Here is a 23496-nt window from a genome sequence, read left to right on the forward strand (position 1 = left end):
GGGTGCAAAGACATTTTGCAGTTTTAAAGCAAATTGTCTTGCTATTATATACATTTTGCCATCGCCAATGTGTTTTAACAGAATATTTGAATGACCAAAAAATTACAACAATATCTATGGGTTAAAAAAACTAAATAAAAAATGTCAGCTGAAATGGGCTAGTTGATCTGGACATATGTAACAAGTTATGAATAGCTCTCAAAGGTATGCAATGACTGACATGACAAGAGGAACTGAGGATGCAGCTATCCAATTTAGAAATTGCATCTTGTGCATTCTACATTTACAACTCAAGTTTAAAGCCGGACTGAGTTCCAACCCTTCGGCGCCCCACAGTTTGGGAACCACTGGACTAAGGTAAGGTGTAGAGAACTTCACTATGACCATTTGCAGAAACATTATGAAAAAATCCAATCACATGGTGTGGACAGGACAAAGGCCTTGCGTAGCTCAACGATGAATCAGTACGGAATATTTTTTTTTTAATCAAATGTATTCACTACTGTAAGTCTCTCTGGATAAGAGCGTCTGCTAAATGACTAAAATGTAAATGTTAATGAATCAAGTCCAAACGGAGGGGTCAGGCAAAATAAAACAGTCCCATCATTATCAGAGAGATGAAACATTTCCATTTATCTGCTTGGTGTGAACAGGATCGTCAGGGCTTTTAACCACTGGAGGTTATATGGACTGGACTACTAGCGTTCTCATCCATACTCACCATGCTCAAACACACTCACGCACACACACACACACACACACACACACACACACACACACACACACACACACACACACACACACACACACACACACACACACACACACACACACACACACACACACACAATACAGGGCTATCCGTGAGACAGAAGGCTAGCTGTCACCCTATGTTCTGTAATTGGTAATAAACTAATGCTTTTTGCTGGCTTGGATTGGGGAATAAGCATGATGATCTGTATGCAGACTTGAGAGGTCGGAATTGGTTGACATATTTAATTTATATTCTCAAATAGCATAAATGTGCTCAACACCAATCGGTAGGTGACAATGATTTGGGGTGTGATCTAAAGCTCAAGGGACTGAAAGCAATTTGCAGGACTAGACTGGGCAAAGCTTTTTGCACACCCATACAAAATGACCCATACCAAATGACCATACCAAATGACTCATACCGAACGACCCATACCAAACGACCCATACCAAATGACTCATACCAAACGACCCATACCAAATGACCCATACCAAACGACCCATACCAAATGCTCTAGAAGAGATAGATGGTCAACTTCAATCTAATCAATAATGGATGCTCTTCAGCTTTCTGGTGCTGATGGTTTTATGTCATCTAATCTAATGTTATCTAATGTTTGGTTATAATGTATATTTAAATAGAAAGTGTTATAAATGGTAGGGTTTAATGGAAACATACCACTTTTGTTGCCACTCTGTTTAAGACTTTCCAACTGAGAAAAAGAAATAGGAATATATTGCCAGCTTTTTCCTGATATTGAGTGATTACCATCCACTCTGGCGAAGTTGTACTGATTTCATTTTCTTTGTAAAAGAAAACATTTCTCCACCATGGCATTTTAAGTCATTTGTTTTTTATGTTTCGCTGATGAGGTACAGAGCAACCTTTAAGTGCATGTTCACTGTCAAAAAACGTGTTGTTTCAACTAAATATTATTACGTAACTGGTTCCACAGCCTTTTTTGTTTCACAAAAAATTTTGGCTCAAAGTGTTACCTGAATTCAACATTTTTAGTTGGCTCAAACAAAGCTCGAACATGAGAAAATATAGGCAAACATTCAGTTAACTTCAAATGATGTGTTTGATCAATTTGTCAGCAAATAAAACAGAGGGTTGAGGCGGTTTATGTACTTGCCAATGTTGTTTTGTTTGGGTGCCTGCACATCACCTTTTCAGTGATATGCAATTGGTAGTTGGTAGGCATTTTTCCAAGATGGCAGAGCAGTCAGACGTCCTTTGTCCTCCTCTTGTCGTGTCCCGTGTATATATATATTTACATCTTTTCTTCGCATATCCTTTTATATTTTTTTTTCGAAAAACTCAACCTCAAAACACTCTTCTGCAACCCGCCTCACCAATTAAAAAAAAAAGTATTATTTACCTCCAATCTGAAATCCACAACAGAAGCTAGCCAGAGGTTAGCCAGAGGTTAGCCAGTTCACTGGCTAACGTTGGAGTTCAGCTAGCCACGGTTGGCGGTCATCAGCTATCCCTTAGCTCGAAAAGCTATCGCCAGTTTTGTACAGCGCGACTCAGACCAGAGCATTCTGGACCTATTTTCTCTCCATATCCCCGGATTTCTACCGCAGGCTCCGGACATTTAGAGCTGGATCTTGCAGCTAGCTAGCTGCTACCCGAGTGACTATTGGCTAACGTCGGTCCCGGAGGTAACATCAATTATTCCGGAGCTAGCCAGCTGAAGAGTTCCATCAGCCACTCCTGGGCTACAATCACCTATCCGGATCCGTTTTACTGCCGATGCGGAGTCCCATCGGGCCTTCACGACTAAACTACCGACGTTATCTGCCCGAGGGAGCTATCCAACTGGCCCCTCCGTCGCGACGTAACCTGAACGCCCATCTGCGGCCCGCTAATCGTTCGCTGTCTTATCGGCTGCTATCTGAATAGGTCTATTGGACAATTTTCTTGGGCCACTATAACTATAACTATTTTGCCAATTGGACTGGTCCCCCCTACCACACGGAACCCCACTAATCTGCAGACGGAAACGCACAAGGTGGCTAAAAACAGACCTCCCTCCATCTTCTGCCAGCTTGCTAGCTGTCTGAATCTCACTGGACCCTTATGATCACTCGGCTATGCATGCCTCTCCTTAATGTCAATATGCCTTGTCCATTGCTGTTCTGTTTAGTGTTTATTGGCTTATTTCACTGTAGAGCCTCTAGCCCTGCTCATTATACCTTATCCAACCTTTCAGTTCCACCACCCACACATGCTATAACATCTTCTGATTTCAATTATGTTTCTAGAGACAATATCTCTCTCATCATCACTCAATGCCTAGGTTTACCTCCACTGTATTCACATCCTACCATACCGTTGTCTGCACATTATACCTTGAAGCTATTTTATCGCCCCCAGAAACCTGCTCCTTTTACTCTCTATTCTGGACATTATAGACGACCAATTCTCATAGCTTTTAGCCGCACCCTTATCCTAATCCTCCTCTGATCCTCTGGTGATGTAGAAGTGAATCCAGGCCCTGCAATGCCTAGCTCCACTCCTATTTCCCAGGCACTCTCTTTTGATGACTTCTGTAACCGTAATAGCCTTGGTTTCATGCATATTAACATTAGAAGCCTCCTCCCTAAGTTTTTTTTATTCACTGCTTTAGCACACTCTGCCAACCCGGATGTCCTAGCCGTGTCTGAATCCTGGCTTAGGAAATCCACCAAAAACTCTGAAATCTTCATCCCTAACTACAACATTTTCAGACAAGATAGAATGGCCAAAGGGGGCGGTGTTGCAATCTACTGCAGAGAAAGCCTGCAGAGTTCTGTCCTACTATACAGGTCTGTACCCAAACAATTTGAACTTCTACTTTTAAAAATACATCTCTCTAAAAACAAGTCTCTCACCGTTGCCACCTGCTATAGACCACCCTCTGCCCCCAGCTGTGCTCTGGACACCATCTGTGAACTGATTGCCCCCATCTATCTTCAGAGCTGCTAGATGACCTAAACTGGGACATGCTTAACACCCCAGCCATCCTACAATCTAAACTTGATGCCCACAATCTCACACAAATGATCAATGAACCTACCACGTACTACCCGAAAGCCGTAAACACGGGTACTCTCATAGATATCATCCTAACCAACTTTCCCTCTAAATACACCTCTGCTGTTTTCAACCAAGATCTCAGCAATCACCGCCTCATTGCCTGCATCTGTAATGGGTCAGCGGTCAAACGACCTCCACTCATCACTGTCTAACACTCCCTGAAACATTTCAGTGTTTCGGATGGCCTTTTTCAAGCAAAAATTAGCTTCCTGCAACACAAACTCAAAAAGGTTCTGGGACACTGTAAAGTCCATGGAGAATAAGAACACCTCCTCCCAGCTGCCCACTGCACTGAGGATAGGAAACTCTGTCACCTCCGATAAATCCACTATAATTGAAAATTTCAATAAGCATTTTTCTACGGCTGGCCATGTTTTCCACCTGGCTACCCCTACCGCGGTGAACAGCACTGCACCCCCCACAGCTACTCGCCCAAGCCTTCCCCATTTCTCCTTCTCCCAAATCCAGTCAGCTGATGTTCTGAAAGAGCTGCAAAATCTGGACCCTTACAAATCAGCCCGGGCTAGACAATCTGGAGCCTTTCTTTCTAAAATTATCTGCCAAAATTGTTGCAACCCCTATTACTAGCCTGTTCAACCTCTCTCTCGTGTCGTCTGAGATTCCAAAAGATTGGAAAGCAGCTGCTGTCATCCCCCTCTTCAAAGGAGGGGACACTCTTGACCCAAACTGCTACAGACCTATATCTATCCTACCCTGCCTTTCTAAGGTCTTCGAAAGCCAAGTCAACAAACATATTACCGACCATTTCGAATCCCACCGCACCTTCTCCGCTATGCAATCTGGTTTCAGAGCTGGTCATGGGTGCACCTCAGCCACGCTCAAGGTCCTAAACGATATCGTAACCGCCATCGATAAGAAACAATACTGTGCTGCCGTCTTCATTGACTTGGCCAAGGCTTTCGACTCTGTCAATCACCACATCCTCATCGGCAGACTCAATAGCCTTGGTTTCTCAAAGGATTGCCTCTCCTGGTTCACCAACTACTTCTCTGATAGAGTTCAATGTGTCAAATCAGATGGCCTGTTGTTTGGACCTCTGGTAGTCTCTATGGGGGTGCTACAGGGTTCAATTCTTGGGCCAACTCTTTTCTCTGTATACATCAATGATGTCACTCTTGCTGCTGGTGAGCCTCTGATCCACCTCAACACAGACAACACCATTCTGTATACTTTTGGCCCTTCTTTGGACACTGTGTTAACAACCCTCCAGACGAGCTTCAATGCCATACAACTCTCCTTCCGTGGCCTCCAACTGCTCTTAAATACAAGTTAAACTAAATGCATGCTCTTCAACCGATCGCTGCCTGCACCTGCCCGCACGTCCAGCATCACTACTCTGGACGGTTCTGACTTAGAATATGTGGACAACTACAAATACCTAGGTGTCTGGTTAGACTGTAAGCTCTCCTTCCAGACTCACATCAAACATCTCCAATCCAAAGTTAAATCTAGAATTGGCTTCCAATTTCGCAACAAAGCATCCTTAACTTATGCTGCCAAACATACCCTCGTAAAACTGACCATCCTACCGATCCTCAACTTCGGCGATGTCATTTACAAAATAGCCTCCAATACCCTACTCAATAAACTGGATGCAGTCTATCACAGTGCCATCCGTTTTGTCACCAAAGCCCCATATACTACCCACCACTGCGACCTGTACGCTCTTGTTGGCTGGCCCTCACTTCATACTCATCGCCGAACCCACTGGCTCCAGATCATCTACAAGTCCCCCCATATCTCCGCTCACTGGTCATCATAGCAGCACCCACCTGTAGCATGCGCTCCAGCAGGTATATCTCTCTGGTCACCCCTAAAGCCAATTCCTCCTTTGGCCGTCTCTCCTTCCAGTTCTCTGCTGCCAATGACTGGAACGAACTACAAAAATCTCTGAAACTGGAAACACTTATCTCCCTCACTAGCTTTAAGCACCAGCTGTCAGAGCAGCTCACAGATCACTGCACCTGTACATAGCCCATCTATAATTTAGCCCAAACAACTACCCCTTCCCCTAGTGTATTTATTTATTTATTTTGCTCCTTTGCACCCCATTATTTCTATTTCTACTTTGTACTTTCTTCCACTACAAATCTACCATTCCAGTGTTTTACTTGCTATATTGTATTTACTTTGCCACCATGACATTTTTTGCCTTTACCTCCCTTATCTTGTTTGGGATATGGGGCAGTATTTTCACGGCCGGATGAAAAAAACATACCCAATTTAAACTGGTTACTACTCTTGCCCAGAAACGAGACTATGCATATTATTAGTAGATTTGGATAGAAAACACTCTAAAGTTTCTAAAACTGTTTGAATGGTGTCTGTGAGTATAACAGAACTCATATGGCAGGCAAAAACCTGAGAAGATTCCAAGCAGGAAGTGGCCTGTCTGCGTATTTGTAGTCCTTCTTTTGCATCTCTATCGAAACTACAGTATCTTAGCTGTTACGTGACACTTTCTAAGGCTTCCATTGGCTCTCTAAAGCCTTCAGAAACCGGATTGAGGCGTCTCCTGTCTCTGGGCAGATAATAGCAGCTCAGTTTGTCAGTGGACTGCCTGGTGACAAAGAGATTGGAGATGCGCATTCATGAGATCACGTCATTTTTTCTTTTCCTCTTTGAATGAATACAGCATTGTCCGGTTGGAATATTATTGATATTTTACGAGAAAAATAGCATGAAAATAGATTTTAAACAGCGTTTGACATGCTTCTAAGTACGGTAATGGAACATTTTGAATTTTTTTGCCTGGAAATGTGCTCGCATGTTACCCTTTGGATAGTGACCTGAACGCACAAACAAAACGGGGGTATTTGGACATAACTATGGATTATTTGGAACAAAAACAACATTTGTTGTGGAAGTAGCAGTCCTGGGAGTGCATTCTGATGAAGAACAGCAAAGGTAATACAATTTTTCTAATACTAATTCTGAGTTTAGTGAGCCCCGAACTTGGCGGGTGTCAAAATAGCTAGCCCTGATGGCTGAGCTATGTACTCAGAATATTGCAAAATGTGCTTTTACCGAAAAGCTATTTCAAAATCTGACATAGCGATTGCATAAAGGAGTTCTGTATCTATAATTCTTTAAATAATTGTTATGTATTTTGTCAACGTTTATCATGAGTAATTTAGTAAATTCACCCGGAAGTTTTCAGTGGGAATACGATTTCTGAACATCACATGCTAATGTAAAAAGCTGTTTTTTTTATATAAATATGAACATGATTGAACAAAACATGCATGTATTGTATAACATAATGTCCTAGGAGTGTCATCTGATGAAGATCATCAAAGGTTAGTGCTGCATTTAGCTGTGTTTTGGGTTTTTGTGACATATATGCTTGCTTTGAAAATGGCTGTGTGTTTATTTTTGGCTGTGTACTCTCCTAACATAATCTAATGTTTTGCTTTCGCTGTAAAGCCTTTTTGAAATCGGACAATGTGGTTGGATTAACGAGAGTCTTATCTTTCAAATGGTGTAAAATAGTCGTATGTTTGAGAAATTGAAATTATAGCATTTTTAAGGTTTTTGTATTTCGCGCCACGCTCTACCATTGGATATTGGTGAGGCGTTCCGCTAGCGGAACGTCTGTCCTCATTAACTCACCTCATTTGCTCACATTGTATATAGACATATATTTCTACTGTATTATTGACTGTATGTTTGTTTTACTCCATGTGTAACTCTGGGTTGTTGTATGTGTCGAACTGCTTTGCTTTATCTTGGCCAGGTCGCAATTGTAAATGAGAACTTGTTCTCAACTTGCCTACCTGATTAAATAAAGGTGAAATAAAATAAAAAAATTTAAAAAAAGTTACGGTCTTGTCCAATCACTGCAACTCCCATACAGACTTGGGAGAGGTGAAGGTCGAGAGTCATGCATCCTCCGAAACACAACCCTGCCAAGCTTGCTTAACCCGAAAGTCAGCCGCACCAACGTGTCAGAGGAAACACCATACATGAAATCCAAATAAAATTCCTTTGAAATTACAGGTTGTAATGCAACAAAATAGGAAAAACACCAAGACTGATGAACACTTTTACAAGGCACTGTACACCAAACTCCTTAATATACAGTAAGTGGTGACTGTGTCAGTGCACAGCCCTAGAGGCACTAGAGTGCAATAGGACAAGGACACCCCAGCCAGCCAAACCCAGATGACACTGGGCCAATTGTGCACCACCTCAATGTGATGCAATGTCTTAGACCGCTGCACCACTCGGGAGGCAGCCTTTTTCTTTTCTGTGTCTCTGAGATTAGGTCCTGGTCCGAGGTGAGCAGTATGTCCTACGTCTCTGACTCGTTAAAGTACAAATCTTCATCCAAATCGAGGTTAGTTATCGCTGTTCTGATGTCCAGAAGCTATTTTTGGTTCTAGGAAACGATGGTGGAAACATTATGTAAAAAATGATCAGCACAAAAAAACACACACAATAGCAGATATGGTCAGGAGCCCGTTGTAGCTTTTTCCAAAGTTACTGCTACGCCATTAATATCTGTGTTAATAACTGATTTCACATGTATTGCTACACTTTGCACTTCAAAGTAAATCTCAGCTCTGTTAAAAGTACACTCAAGAAAAACTATTACACTTATCACTTCTGGAGATATCAGGAGTCCTCTAAATGTAGACTGAAGCTTCAATAAGACATGGTGGTGTAGTAGGAAGATCCACATTCCATGAACCTAGAGGTTGGGAGTTCAAATCCCAGGTGAGCACATATATTAAAAGCACTGTATGTGACTTGTTCAACAGACTTAATTGAGCAAGCACATTTTTTTAAGTTGCCAGATTCTTGCTTATGTTTTCTCATGTTGGAGCTAAGTTTCGGCAAACTCAACATTTTAAGTTCAGGTACTGTAACACTTCGACCGAAAAGTTGAGTAAACAAAACAAAACAAAAAAGGCTGTGGAACCAGTTACTTAATAATGATTAGTTGAAAAAAATTGATTTTGTGGGTGTTTTTTTTTTTTTTACCGTGTACTTTTTCAAAGCTCTATAGATCTCCAGTTTAGTAAGTGTGTATTTTAAGACCAAATTTGATCTTTGAGCTAGGCAGTGGTGCTGCACAAAGCCTTTGAGATGCAGTAGACCACCCCTGAGTCTGGGTTTCAAGTCTAATAAAAAATCAGATAGGCCTAAAGGAACTGTGTGAGTCAAACTTTTTAAGATTAAATAAAGTATTTTCGGCTCCCAAAAAAAGCTTTTAGTCTCTCCTCATCTCTAGCGATATGTTGTTCCCATGGATTCATGGGAGACATCTGTGATATGTTGAACTTCAGTAAGCCCTCTGCCTACTGGGACAATACAGGTTCTGAATCCGGTGCCTGAAAACAAAGCTGCCGTGAGTAATTGAGCTTCAAACAATCCAGGAGATATGCTATATATGGCTTGGGGGATTGTCTTCTAAACAACACAGGCATCATATCACGTATCCAACCTGGTCGAGTAGCTTTACAAGGCTAAAATAATTGGCCATTCCCATTTCTCCAATGTTTGTGCATCGCAGCTGTGACCTTGCATTTTGACAAATGTGACAATTGGATAAATGTCTAATTTCGACTTGAGTTCGTGAGATCATGTTGCACTTATCCTAGGGGCTAGATTCAATCAGACACGTTAGAATTTCATGCAGCCGCGTTACAAGTTCAAACACTCAAATTAGACAGACAGGCATAAATCCCCTCATCCAAATTGACATGGAAACATCAATGGTTTGACATTTGAGTCATTATTTCTAACTTTCTTGTGCCATTTTGAACTTAATAATGGATTGGTTTGTGACACACAATAGCAGCCTCTCATCGGCCTGTCAACTCCTACTCCTCCAACATCACCAAAACATCTGCTATGTAGATGTTGGCAAATGTTGTTTAATGCTCAATCTAATTGAATCTAGGTCAAGGTTTCTACCAAGTCATCAAGCTTAGCTAGCTGACAGTTAGTCCTATCATGAAGAAATCGCAGGGATGCATGTTGTTTTTTGAGTCGCAGTCTGCAGCTTGACTGGGTTAAAACATACATTAATTTTCAGGCCATCATAGATCACTGTCTCCAATATATGTTGTGATGGTGGTGCCCCAGCCATTCACTGTTGTTTCTTAGACGTTTGACTCTAATATATATAAGATCTAATAAGAAAAAGATGAATGTCATGTCATGTATGTACTTTTGATTACTAGGACATTCCTTGGGGCAATCGGTGCAACTATTGATTAATGTTGTTACAAAGGAAATGGGATGTTTTTTCTGCTCCTGTACGGAAGACAGAAACACCAAGTCACTCTGATTCATACTGTGACATCATCATTTGACTTTTTTCATTTTACACAAGTACAGAGGGAAATAACACATCCAGGAAATATCTGTGTGATTAGGAGTCAATAGGTTTATATATATGTGTGATTCGAGGTCAGTAGGTTTAAATATCTGTGTGATTAGAGGTCAGTAGCCCATTTGGTTCAGGTTATTAATCAACCTTCCAAGGTGTTTTTAAACTATAATTCTTTGAATGACAATATTATAATTTACCAATGTTTTCGAATAGTAATTTTGTAAATTGTAACGTTGATTCACCGGAAGCATTTGAGGGGAAAAAAATTCGGAATTTCACCGCTACTGTAAAATGCTGTTTTTGGATATAAATATGAACTTGATGGAACAAAAAATGCATGTATTGTATAACATAATGTCCTAGCAGTGTCATCTGAGGAAGATTGTCAAAGGTTAGTGCATAATTTTAGCTGGTTATCTGCTTTTGGTGACGCCTGTCTTTGAATTGACAAAACATTACACACAGCTATTTTCAATGTACTCTCCTAACATAACCTAACTTTATGCTTTCGCCGTAAAGCCTCTTTGAAATCGGACAATCTGGTTGGATTTAGGAGATGTTTGTCTTTCAAATGGTGAAAAATAGTTGATTGTTTGAGAAATTGAAATTATTAGATTCTTGCAGTTTATAATTTCCTGCCATGGTCTCTTGACAATAAATCCCAATACCGGGATCAGATCCCCAACAGGATAACCACTACAGGAACAATATCATCCCCATGTATTGATCACATTTTTACTACTACTGTAGAACTTTGTTCTAAAGCTGTATCCGTACCCATTGGATGCACTGATCACAATATAGTGGCTATATTCAGAAATGCCAAAGTTACAAAATCTGGGCCTAAAATAATGTATAAGAAATCATACAAAATATTTAGCTTTGACTCTTGTGAATAATAAGGAGTATCCAGATGCTGCACTTGATGAATTTATGAAATGTCTTCTTCCAATTATTGATAAACATGCACCTGTTAAAAAACTGACAGTTAGAACTGTTGAAGCTCCATGGATCGATGAGGAATTGAAAAACTGTATGGTTGAAAGACATGGGGCAAAAAGAATGGCTAATAATTCTGGCTGCACATCTGACTGGCTGACTTGCTGAAAATTGAGCAATTATGTGACTAAACTCAACAAAAAGAAGAAGAAACTGTATTATGAAGCCACGATCAATGATATAAAGAATGATGGGAAAAAAACTGTTTGAGTATTTTACATGAAATTATGGGCAGAAAGACAAATTCAACTCCATCTTTCATTTAATCCAAAGGTTTATTCATCACAAAACCATTTGCTGATACCAATTATTTTTATGATCACTTCATTAGCCAAGTGGGCAAACTTAGGCAGGAAATGCTAACAACAAACATTGAGCCATCGTACTCATGCATAAAAATATATATATAATTTTAAAAAAGCATTGAAAGTTAGAATTTTGTCAAGTTTGTGTGGGAGAGGTGGAAAAATGAATGCTATTAATCAATAATGACAAACATCCTGGCATTGACAACTTAGATGGGAAGTTACTGAAGATGGTAGCTGACTCTATAGCCAAACTTATCAGTTATATATTTAAACTGTGCCTAGAGGAAAGTTTTTGTCCTGGAGGGAAGCCAAAGTCATTCTGCTACCCAAGAGTGGTAAAGAGTGGCCTTTACTGGTTCTAACAGCAGACGTATCAGCTTGCTGCCAGCTCTTAGCAAACTGTTGGAAGAAATGGTGTTGACCAAATACAATGCTATTTCTCTGTAAACCAATTAACAACAGACTTTCAGCATGCTTATAGAGAAGGGCACTCAACATGTACTGCACTGACATAAATGACTGATGACTGGTTGAAATAAATTGATAATAAGAAGATTGTGGGATCTGCACTGTTAGATTTCAGTGCAGCCTTTGATATTATTTCTCAACCTGTTGTTGAGAAAACGCATGGCTTTTCAAGATCTGCAATATCGTGGATTCAGAGCTATCTATTTAATATAACTTAGGTTTTCTTTAACACCACACTCCAAAAAGCAAGTCCTGCAGGCTCTAGTTTGATCATATCTTGATTATTGTCAAGTCATAAGGTCAAGTGCTGTAAGTGCATGCTCTTCATTGTAATCAGAGGTCTAATATTAATACTATGCAAGCCAGTCCCTAGAATTTCTAACCAAACAGCTGGAGGCAGGGCTTTCTCCTATAGAGTTCCATTTTTATGGAATGGTCTACCTATCCATGTGAGAGACGCAGACTCGGTCTCAACCTTTAAATCTTTATTGAAGACTCATCTCTTCTGTAGGTCCCATGATTGAGTGTAGTCTGGCCCAGGAGTGTGAAGGTGGACGGAAGGCACTGGAGCAACGAACCGCTCTTGCTGTCTCTGCCTGGCCAGTTCCCCTCTCTCCACTGGGATTCTCTGCCTCTCACCCTATTACAGGGGCTGAGTAACTGGCTTACTGGTGCACTTCCATGCCGTCCCTAGGAGGGATGCGTCACTTGAGAGGATTGAGTCACTTGACATGATCTTCCTGTCCGGGTTGGCGCCCCCCCTTGGGTTGTGCCGTGGCGGAGATCTTTGTGGGCTATACTCGGCCTTGTCTCAGGATGGTAAGTTGGTGGTTGAAGGTATCCCTCTAGTGGTGTGGGGGCTGTGCTTTGGCAAAGTGAGTATGGTTATGTCCTGCCTGTTTGGCCCTGTCCGGGGGTATTGTCGGACGGGGCCACAGTGTCTCCCGACCCCTCCTGCCTCAGCCTCCAGTATTTATGCTGCAGTAGTTTATGTGTTGGGGGGCTAGGGTTGGTCTGTTATATCTAGAGTATCTTCTCTTCTTTCTTTCTTTCTTTCTTTCTTTCTTTCTTTCTTTCTTTCTTTCTTTCTTTCTTTCTTTCTTTCTTTCTTTCTTTCTTTCTTTCTTTCTTTCTTTCTTTCTCTCTCTCTCTCTCTCTCTCTCTCTCTCTCTCTCTCTCTCTCTCTCTCTCTCTCTCTCTCTCTCTCTCTCTCTCTCTCGGAGGACCTGAGCTCTAGGACCATGCCTCAGGACTACCTGGCCTGATGACTCCTTGCTGTCCCCAGTCCACCTGGCCGTGCTGCTACTCCAGTTTCAAATGTTCTGCCTGCAGCTATGGAACCCTGACCTGTTCACCGGACTTGCTACCTGTCCCAGACTTGCTATTTTCAACTCTCTAGAGACAGCAGGAGCGGTAGAGATACTCTGAACGATCGTCTATGAAAAGCCAACTGACATTTGCTCCTGAGGTGCTGACCTGTTGCACCCTCGACAACCACAATGATTATTATTATTTGACCCTGCTGGTCATCTATGAATATTTGAACATCTTGGCCATGTTCTGTTATAATCTCCACCTGGCACAGCCAGAAGAGGACTGGCCACCCCTCATAGCTTGGTTCCTCTTTAGGTTTCTTCCTAGGTTCTGGCCTTTCTAGGGAGTTTTTCCTAGCCACTGTGCTTCTACACCTGCATTGCTTTCTGTACAGCACTTTGAGATATCAGCTGATGTAAGAAGGGCTTTATAAATACATTTGATTAGATTTGATTTGTTTGGGGTTTTAGGATGGGTTTCTGTACAGCACTTTGTGACAGCAGCTGATGTAAGAAGGGCTTTATAAACAAATGTGATTGATTGATGAATTGACTAAGAGTTGAGTAAAGACTAACTGCGTCACTTCTTGTTTTTGTAAGAAACATTAATTTGTTGGAAATTCCAAATTGTTTGCATAGTAAACTTACACGCAGCATTGACACACACACTTACCCCACCAGACATGCCACTCGTTTTTTTTCACAGTCCCCAGGTTTAGAACAAATGAAAGGAAACGTACGGTATTATACAAAGCCATGAGTGCATGGAACTTCCTTCAATCTTATATAGCGCAAGTAAACAGCATACCTGGTTTCAACAAATAAATAAAGCAACACTTCATGACACAACGCCTCTCCCCCATGTGACATACTTGTTGTGTGTACTGACATGTATGTGGAACTGTTAGATGCACACACACACACTACATGTTAATGTTTTAAATGTATGGAAATTGAAAAGTATTTTGTCTGTAATGTCTTTTTCGTTATGTGTCAGACCCCAGTAACACTAGCAGTCGCCATTGGCGTTGCCATGGGGATCCTAATAAATCAACACAAAAAAAACACCTGAGGCCGAGCCTGCATAGCCATGCTTTAACTATGCAGCAAACTATCTTCAGACATGTCACTCCCCTCTCCCAAATGACTGGATGTATGAGTTACAGTAAAATAAATGTCTGATGTCTTTTAACATTTCCACACATTGTATCAAGAGCCTAGCAAATACCACATACTGTAAATGAACATCTCCCAAGTGTCTGTTGTTGGAGGGTAGTTTTCCAGCAGCCTGACTTCCATCAGAACGTTCAAAGGGGTGGATGAAGGTGATACGAAGCCCGAAGGATTGGTGATGATACTGGGCTAGAATCCCAAACATCTCAGCAGAGGATCCATGGCTACAGGAAGTTAGCATCATACCCAGTTGGGATCCACACATACTGTACATCATAGGATAGCATGGACTGACTATCATATCAACTGTGTTAGGGTGCCCGCTAGTTATACTGCAATGTAAGCATCTTCAAAGGGAGACGCTAACTACGGTTTTAAACCATGTGACAGATTGCAGAGCTTGGACTCAGAGACTCTGAGAAACCAAGATGTGACTTGAGATGGAATAGCAATCTCTAAATCCACTGAACCCAAGAAAGCCCATCTGTTTATATTGAGTTACAATCTGAAATCATATCAAACAGTATTGTGATACAGTCCATAGAGACAGTCCACAAAGTTGTCAACATAACGTTGAAACTGGGATTGTAGATTTGATGAATCGAAAGGATTTCACACATCGATGCATTGCGCCAATATACTTTTATTTATGTGAAATACCATTCCACAGACAGACAGGTACATATGGTGTGATCAATGAACATACGTCACAGCGGGTGGATAATATAAGATCGTTTTTGAGACATAAAGTATCAAAGTACAATTAATAGAACTTTAACATTCAGTAAACTATCAACATTTTCAATACAATATGTTTTGTTTCATCTGTAAAAAGAAAATAAATATTTGATTGGTCTTTATATTTTTGTATAGCTTTGCTTTGATAATAAACATGTCTCGGAGTGTTTCATGTCTCAGAGTATAAGGCAAAGTATTAGATCATGGAACAACATTCTCAACACCCTCTGTTTCAAACGGCAAAATGATCTCATTAGAATATGCCAAAAGTAATGATATTTAACCATTGTAGCCAAATGTCAGCCATGCTGACATATTAGTATCACCCAAGCTGACATATTAGGGTCACCCAAGCTGACATATTAGTATCACCCAAGCTGACATATTAGTGTCACCCACGCTGACATATTAGTGTCACCCAAGCTGACATATTAGTGTCACCCAAGCTGACATATAAGTATCACCCAAGCTGACATATTAGTATCACCGAAGCTGACATATTAGTGTCACCCAAGCTGACATATTAGTATCACCCAAACTAACATATTAGTGTCAACCAAGCTGACATATTAGTATCACCCAAACTAACATATTAGTGTCACCCAAGCTGGCATATTAGTGTCACCCAAGCTGGCATATTAATGTCACCCAAGGTGGCATATTAGTGTCACCCAAGCTGACATATTAGTGTCACCCAGCTGAGATGTTAGTTTCACCCAAGCTGACATTTTAGTGTCACCCAAGCTGATACAATATGTACCAACAACAGATGAAGTGGGTTCATATATCAGTTATCTATCATCTACTCCCATCTATTCTGAAGATGTAAGGAAAATGTATATACAATACTGTAACCATTGAAGACGTATGTATAGTATGTTTTGAAATTGAGCACAATCATAATGGCGGTGTATTATCGTTGTGCGCATCTAAACCATATTATAAAGTGCAAAATGAAAACAAAGCTATTTGTTTACAGTACAGTGAATTGACAATGTGCAATTGTATTATGTCCTCTGTGACCTTGCTGCAACCTTACTGCGACCTTTCTGCTTTTAACAAAACGCTCAGTGAAATGAGATAATTGTTGTGTCTTGACTGTTTTTAGACAGGACAGTAATCATAATTCCATCACCCGGTTGCTGAATTGTAACACCAAAATATTGGTGTGCTCAATCGTGTGAAACCAAATAGTCTAATGCAGTAGGTTTTATTTAACTAGGCAAGTCAGATAAGAACAAATTCTTATTTACAATTACGGCCTAGGAACAGTGGATTAACTGCCTTGTTCGATCTATCAACCTTTCGATTACTGGCCCAACGCTCTAACCACTAGGCTACCTTCCGTTACATTACAAAATAAATGTCCTCAGCCTCCAAAACAGATGTCAGTATTTTAGTGAAGGGCATTTATCTTTTAGTTCTTTGTTTTTGCATCTCTCCATCTTGTCCAATTAGTTTCTTTACAACAAATCTAATAGAAGACATCATGACTATTTTTAGAATTCCAACAACAATACATATTGATGACCTATTCAAGTTTCCCTTTCATTGGCAACTACATAAAAAATGCTGTGCTTTTCCATTGACTTGTTTTACTGTTCTCTCTCCTTCCATTCTAAGAGCCATTTACTCCACACAATGGTTGACTTTCAAAGCTTTGGTCAAAATGTGTATTATACAGATGTATAGCGGTTATCAGTATTCCAAGATGTCACTGGCAATCATGCACAACACTCTAAAGAGCACTGGAACAGCAATGGTGGAAATATTGCCCAGAGTTGGATTAGTGCTTTATTGCAGGGCTTCACAGGCCATTTGATGATCAGTATAGCAGTCTGTGTCCCAGAATGAGACATAGGATAGAAACCTGGTTTCAGAAGTGTCTTTAAGATGAAAGTGCTTCCTGCTTCTTTTATCTAGTGTGAATGTCATTACATTTTAATAAATAAAAAAACAAGATAGAATATATTGCTATGGTATGTTCAAAGTTGCCATAGCAAGAGTATTGCATCCCAAGGACAACAAGGAGCTACCAAGGCATGGAGATGGATTGAAGGTTATTGCTCCTGCTTCAATTCTACAGAGCAGAGCTTCCTCATGGATGAGCCTAAAGGTCTATATTGAACATGTCTAGCCGGCGATATCACATGTGAGATGTATAATCATGATGTATTGCCTAATATAGCAGTGTATACATTCCAGCACATTCATCATATTCCCCGTGTACAGAGCAGACATCTCTGTTATAATGTTATTATGCATATATGTCACATATCAAGCAAATACTGTATGATTTCTCAGTGATATGCTAATACAACACCCATCACGTCTGAGTTGTTGGTTTTTCAATGGCGGGAAGATATGTTAGGATCCTTATGGCAGTGACAAATGTTATGATCCTTATGGCAGTGAGATATGTTATGATCCTTATGACAGTGAGATATGTTGTGATCCTTATGGCTGTGAGATATGTTGTGATCATTATGGGGTGCTCAGTGAAGCTAATAGTCCACAGTATGTCAATAAGAACAGTTGTCCAAAAACTACTTTTACACTATGATCATGTAGTCCACTAAACAGCCCTTTTGATCATGCAGAACTGTGAAATATACATTTATTATGAAATATTAACTTGTTTGTTGTTGTTTGTTTGTTGTTGTTTGATACACAGTACAGATGTAAAACCCATTTTTCATTCCCGCCACTGATCCCTTGACCCGCGACCCTATTAACAAAGTTGGTCACAGTTGGTTCACCATAAGTTAATAATGACACACCTCTGTTTGTTACACAGTCATATGGATATACACTGATAATAACGTCTACAAATGTTTCAAGAGACGACTGGTTAAATCCATGCACTTCATGCACAGATGATGGTCAACCTCCAGGCCACCGTAGTTAAGGGTCTCAATGGGTTCCATTCAGAAAGGAGATAAAGGAGCATGTTGGGAAATATGCCCATGAAATCATTTGGATGAGAGCCATGCCTTTCTGTCAGTTCATTTAGATGGTGGATTAACTGTCTGTTGTTGTTGTTGTTGAGCTGTTTTTTCTCAGTCATTTGTCCAGGTGTCTTACAGAAGTCTCTTTCAGAGGGTCAGGAGGCCATGGCCGTCCCTGCCTACTTCATGCCGCTCCGAAGCACCTGATTTGCTGCGATAAGCATGACGCTGATGATGAAAGCGATGGCAAAAGCACATATCAGGCTCTTGCGTACACATGTCTGCTTGACTTGCTGCGTTGGACTAGCTGCTTGACAGGGAAAGGAGACAAGAGGAGTAGGAGGAAAGTTAGAGATTATCAAGATGTAGAGACACACACCTGTGAGTCTTTTGAATAAAATCTCTTTTGATGCTCTGCACATATCTGATACCAGAGGCAAGTTACATTGTAATCTCATCTCCAAATGTACAAGTATATGAACACAATTATTACGGATGAATACTGCTTGCAGATGTGTTTTTACACCAGTGTGTACGATACATAATTACCTAGATTACAGCTCTGATTTCAGTTAGCTCCAAACAAGATAACAAATGCATTAGCACCTGAGAAGCATGACAAAGTAGAGTATATTAAGGAGTTTTGTCACGACTTCCACCGAAGGTGGCTCCTCTCCCTGTTTGGGTGGTGCTCGGTGGTCGTCGTCACCGGTCTACTAGCTGCCACTGATCCTTTTTTCTTTTTTGTTTAGTCTTGTCTGTTTTGGTTGTGCTCCTGTTCCTTGTTTGTGTTGATTAGCGTGGGTATTTATTTTCTCTCTACCCGCTTTGTGTCGTGCGGGTTTATTTTCGTTTCCCTGTTTTATGTTGGGTGACGTTATTTTTGTTCATAATTTTTTAATTCAGGTTATGTCCTTTGGATTTTGTTCTGTATGTTTTTTGATGGACTTTATTAAACTCTTGTTATTGGAATTATCTTCTCTCTTGCGCCTGACTCCTACACCCATCTCTCGTAGAGAGACGTTACAGAAACCTGCACCACAATTATGGAGTCAGCAGGAGCAGACACGCCTTCCCCATCTATGGAGGAGCGTGTAATTCAACATACGGGCCGTTCTCCACCAGTTAGGAACGGCTATGGATCAGGTACTGTCGAGACTGGAGAGATGGGAGAGGAGTGGTATCTCTACACCATCATCCGCCACTCTTCAGCCTGCTCCACCACCCTCTCCAACGGTATCCAGTTCCAACGGTATCCAGTTCCAGCGGGATTCGACTCGCGCTCCCGAGGGAGTACGATGGAGCGGCTGCCGGGTGCAAGGGATTCCTGCTTCAATTAGAACTTTACCTGGTGACCATTCGCCCAACTCCTTCGGGAGAGGAGAGTGTTAACACCCTCGTCTCCTGCCTTTCAGGGAGAGCCCTGGAGTGGGCCAACGCAGTTTAGGAAGGCCCAGACTCAGTGAGGCAGGATTACCCAGAGTTCACCCGCCACTTCTGGGCTGTGTTCGACCATCCACCTGAAGGTAGAGCGGTGGGTGAACGTCTGTTTCATCTGAGGCAGGAGACGAGGAGCGCACAGGACTTCGCGCTGGAGTTCCGGACCCTGGCTGCAGGCGCGGGGTGGAATGAGAGGGCCCTGATAGACCATTATAGGTGTAGCCTACGAGAGGACGTCCACAGGGAGCTAGCCTGTCGGGACACCTCCCTTACGTTTGACCAGCTCATAGACATGTCCATTCGACTGGACAACTTGCTGGCTGCCCGTGGGCGTCCTGATCGGGTCCTGCTTGTTCCACCTCCCAGCCCACCTGCTCCGATTCCCATGGATTTGGGAAGTACTTCTGCTAGGCCGACCGGAGGAGGAGCTTTCTCCTGCACCAGTTGTGGTCGCAGAGGACACACTGCTGACCGGTGCTGGAGGAGCTCGTCAGGGAGTCGAGAGGGCAGGCAGAGCGCTGTTCAAACACCCCAGGTGAGTCCGCACCAGACTCACCCAGAGCTCCCTGTTGGTAATATGTATGTGTATGTTTCCTTTCCTGAATTTTCCCCTCCCAGCATAAGGCTCTAGTAGATTCAGGCGCAGCAGGGAGTTTTATAGATCGTGGGTTCGCTAATAGGTTAGGGATTCCCTTGGTTCAGTTGGACCAACCCTTCTCCGTGCACGCCTTAGATAGTCGACCACTAGGGTCAGGGCTGGTCAGGGAGGCCATGGTTCCACTGGACATGGTGACGCTAGGGGGCCATGAGGAGTGGATTAGTCTCTTCCTCGTTGATTCTCCTGCGTTTCCAGTGGTGCTGGGATTTCCCTGGTTGGCTGATCACAATCCTACAATTTCCTGGAGACAGGGGGCTCCAGAGGGGTGGTCAGAGAAGTGCTCAGGTAGGTGTTTAGGTGTTTCCATCGATGCGAAGACGGTGGAGAGTCCAGACCAAGTCTCCACCGTGCACATTCCCTCCGAATATGTCGATTTGGCTATCGCTTTCAGTAAAAAGAAGGCGACCAATTACCACCACATCGACGAGGGGATTGGGCGATAGACCTCCAGGTTAACGCTGCACTTCCTAAGAGTCACGTGTATCCCTTGTCACAGGAGAAGACAGTGGCTATGGAGACATATATCACTGAATCTCTGAGACAGGGATACATTCGGCCATCCATGTCACCCGTCTCCTCGAGTTTTTTTTGTGAAGAAGAAGGATGGAGGTCTGCGTCCGTGTATTGACTATCGAGGTCTAAATTCTATTACAGTGGGCTTCAGTTACCCACTACCTCTCATCGCCACGGCGGTGCAGTCATTTCACGGAGCACGCTTCTTCACAAAACTGGATCTCAGGAGCGCGTATAACTTGGTGCGTATCCGAGATGGAGATGAGTGGAAAACCGCGTTTAGTACCACATCTGGCCATTATGAGTACCTCGTCATGCGGTATGGGTTGAAGAATGCTCCAGCATTTTTCCAATCCTTTGTAGACGAGATTCTCAGGGACTTGCACGGACAGGGTGTGGTGGTCTACATCGATGACATTCTGATCTATTCCGCCTCACGCGCCGAGCATGTGTCCCTGGTGCGCAAGGTACTTGGACTATTGTTGGAGCATGACCTATACGTCAAGGCCAAGAAATGTGTGTTTTCCAAACAATCCATCTCCTTTCTGGGGTATCGCATTTCCACATCTGGGGTGAAGACGGACTGTGACCGCATTGCGGCCGTGCGTAATTGGCCGACTCCGACCACGGTAAAAGAAGTGCAGCGGTTTTTAGGGCTTGCCAATTACTACCGGAGGTTTATCCGGGGTTTTGGACAGGTGGCTGCTCCCATTACCTCACTGCTGAAGGGGGGCCCGGTGCGTTTGAGGTGGTCGGCAGAGGCGGACAAAGCTTTTGGTCGTCTGAAGGATCTGTTCACCGATGCTCCCGTCTTGGCACATCCGGACCCCTCTTTGCCATTCATAGTGGAGGTGGATACGTTTGAGGCTGGGGTTGGAGCTGTGCTATCCCAGCGCTCGGGCAACCCCCCCCCCAAGCTTTGCCCCTGCGCTTTCTTTTCTAGGAAGCTCAGTCAGGCGGAGCGAAACTATGATGTGGGGGACCGGGAGTTGCTGACTGTGGTCAGAGCCCTGAAGGTGTGGAGACATTGGCTTGAGGGAGCTAAACACTCTTTTCTCATCTTGACTGACCACCGTAATCTGGAGTACATTCGGGTGGCGAGGAGACTGAATCCCCGTCAGGATAGGTGGGCGATGTTTTTCACTAGATTCAACTTCACCATCTCATATAGACCAGGTTCCCAAAACACTAAGGCTGACGCACTGTCCCGTGTCTATGATACTGAGGAGCGGTCGATCGATCCCATTCCCATACTTACACCAGGCCTCTTGCCTGGTGGCACCGGTGGAGTGGGAGGTGGACGCGGACATCGAGCGGGCATCACGATCAGATCCCCCTCCACCAGGTTGTCCAGCTGGTCGGAAGTACGTTCCGCTTGTTGTTCGCGATAGATTGATCAGATGGGCTCATACGCTACCCTCCTCTGGTCATCCAGGTATTAATCAGACGGTGCGTGGTCTTAGAGAGAGGTACTGGTGGCCCACTTTAGCTAAGGACGTGAGGATGTACCTCTCCTCCTGTTCGGTGTGTGCTCAGAGTAAGGCTCCTAGACACCTGCCTAGAAGGGAGTTACAGCCCCTTCCTGTTCCACAGCGGCCTTGGTCCCACCTGTCGGTGGATTTCCTCACCGATCTTCCTCCATCGCAGGGGAACACTACGATCTTGGTCATTGTGGATATGTTTTCTAAGTCCTGCCGTCTCATCCCTTAGCCTGGTCTGCCTACGGCCCTACAGACCGCAGAGGCCCTGTTTACACACGTATCCCGGCACTATGGGGTGCCTGAGGGACATAGTTTCTGATCGGGGTCCCCAGTTTACGTCCCGGGTGTGGAGGGCGTTTATGGAGCGTCTGGGGGTCTCGATCAGCCTGACCTCTGGTTTTCACCCCGAGAGTAATGGGCAGGTGGAAAGAGTTAATCAGGATGTGGGCAGGTTTTTGCGGTCATATTGCCAGGACCGGCCAGGAGAGTGGGCGAGGTTCGTCCCATGGGCCGAGATGGCCCAGAATTCACTCCGCCACTCTTCTACTAACATGTCACCGTTTCAGTGCGTGTTGGGCTATCAGCCGGTCCTGGTACCATGGCATCAGGGCCAGACTGAGGCTCCTGCGGTGGAGGATTGGGTGCAGCGCTCAAAGGAGACCTGGAGAGCCATCCAGGAGTCTCTTAAATGGGCTGGTGGACGGCAGAAGGTGAGCGCTGACCTCCACCGCAGTAAGGCTCCAGTATTCGCGCCGGGGGACAGGGTCTGGCTCTTGACCCAAAACCTGTCCCTCCGCCTGCCCTGCCGGAAGCTGGGGCCACGGTTTGTGGGGCCATTTAAGTCCTGAGGAGAATAAACAAGGTATGTTATAGGTTAAGACTCCCCCCTCACTATCGTATTAACCCCTCGTTTCATGTGTCTCTCCTCAGGCCGGTGGTAGCTGGTCCACTGCAGGACGCTGAGGTGCGGGAGGTCCCTCCGCCCTTCCTGGACATCGAGGGGGCACAGGCGTACACTGTACGGTCCATCCTGGACTCTAGGTGCCGGGTGGGGGGCCTGCAGTACCTCGTGGATTGGGAGGGGTACGGGGAGGAGAGGTTCTGGGTAAGGAGGGGGGACATCTTGGACCCATCATTGCAGAGGGAGTTCCACAACCGCCATCCAGATCACCCTGCGCCTTGTCCTCCGGGTCGTCCTGGAGGCCGGGTTTGGCGCACTGCGGGAGCCGCGCGTCGGGGGGGGGGGGGGGGGGGT

At 43.5% G+C, this 23496-nt stretch overlaps 1 protein-coding gene across 1 annotated transcript in view; it reads right to left on the reverse strand.

Annotated features, from left to right (window-relative positions):
- Window positions 1-15098: 15098 nt before the first annotated feature.
- Window positions 15099-23496, reverse strand: part of cabp7a (calcium binding protein 7a) — a 71812-nt gene continuing 63414 nt past the window's right edge. The window contains exon 5 of the mRNA XM_014159999.2: window positions 15099-18456. Within this exon, the coding sequence (XP_014015474.1) occupies window positions 18329-18456 (128 nt within the window). The 3' untranslated portion in view covers window positions 15099-18328. The remainder of the gene's footprint in view (window positions 18457-23496) is intronic.

Source organism: Salmo salar, chromosome ssa20 (assembly GCF_905237065.1).
Source record: "Salmo salar chromosome ssa20, Ssal_v3.1, whole genome shotgun sequence".
Taxonomy (NCBI): domain Eukaryota; kingdom Metazoa; phylum Chordata; class Actinopteri; order Salmoniformes; family Salmonidae; genus Salmo; species Salmo salar.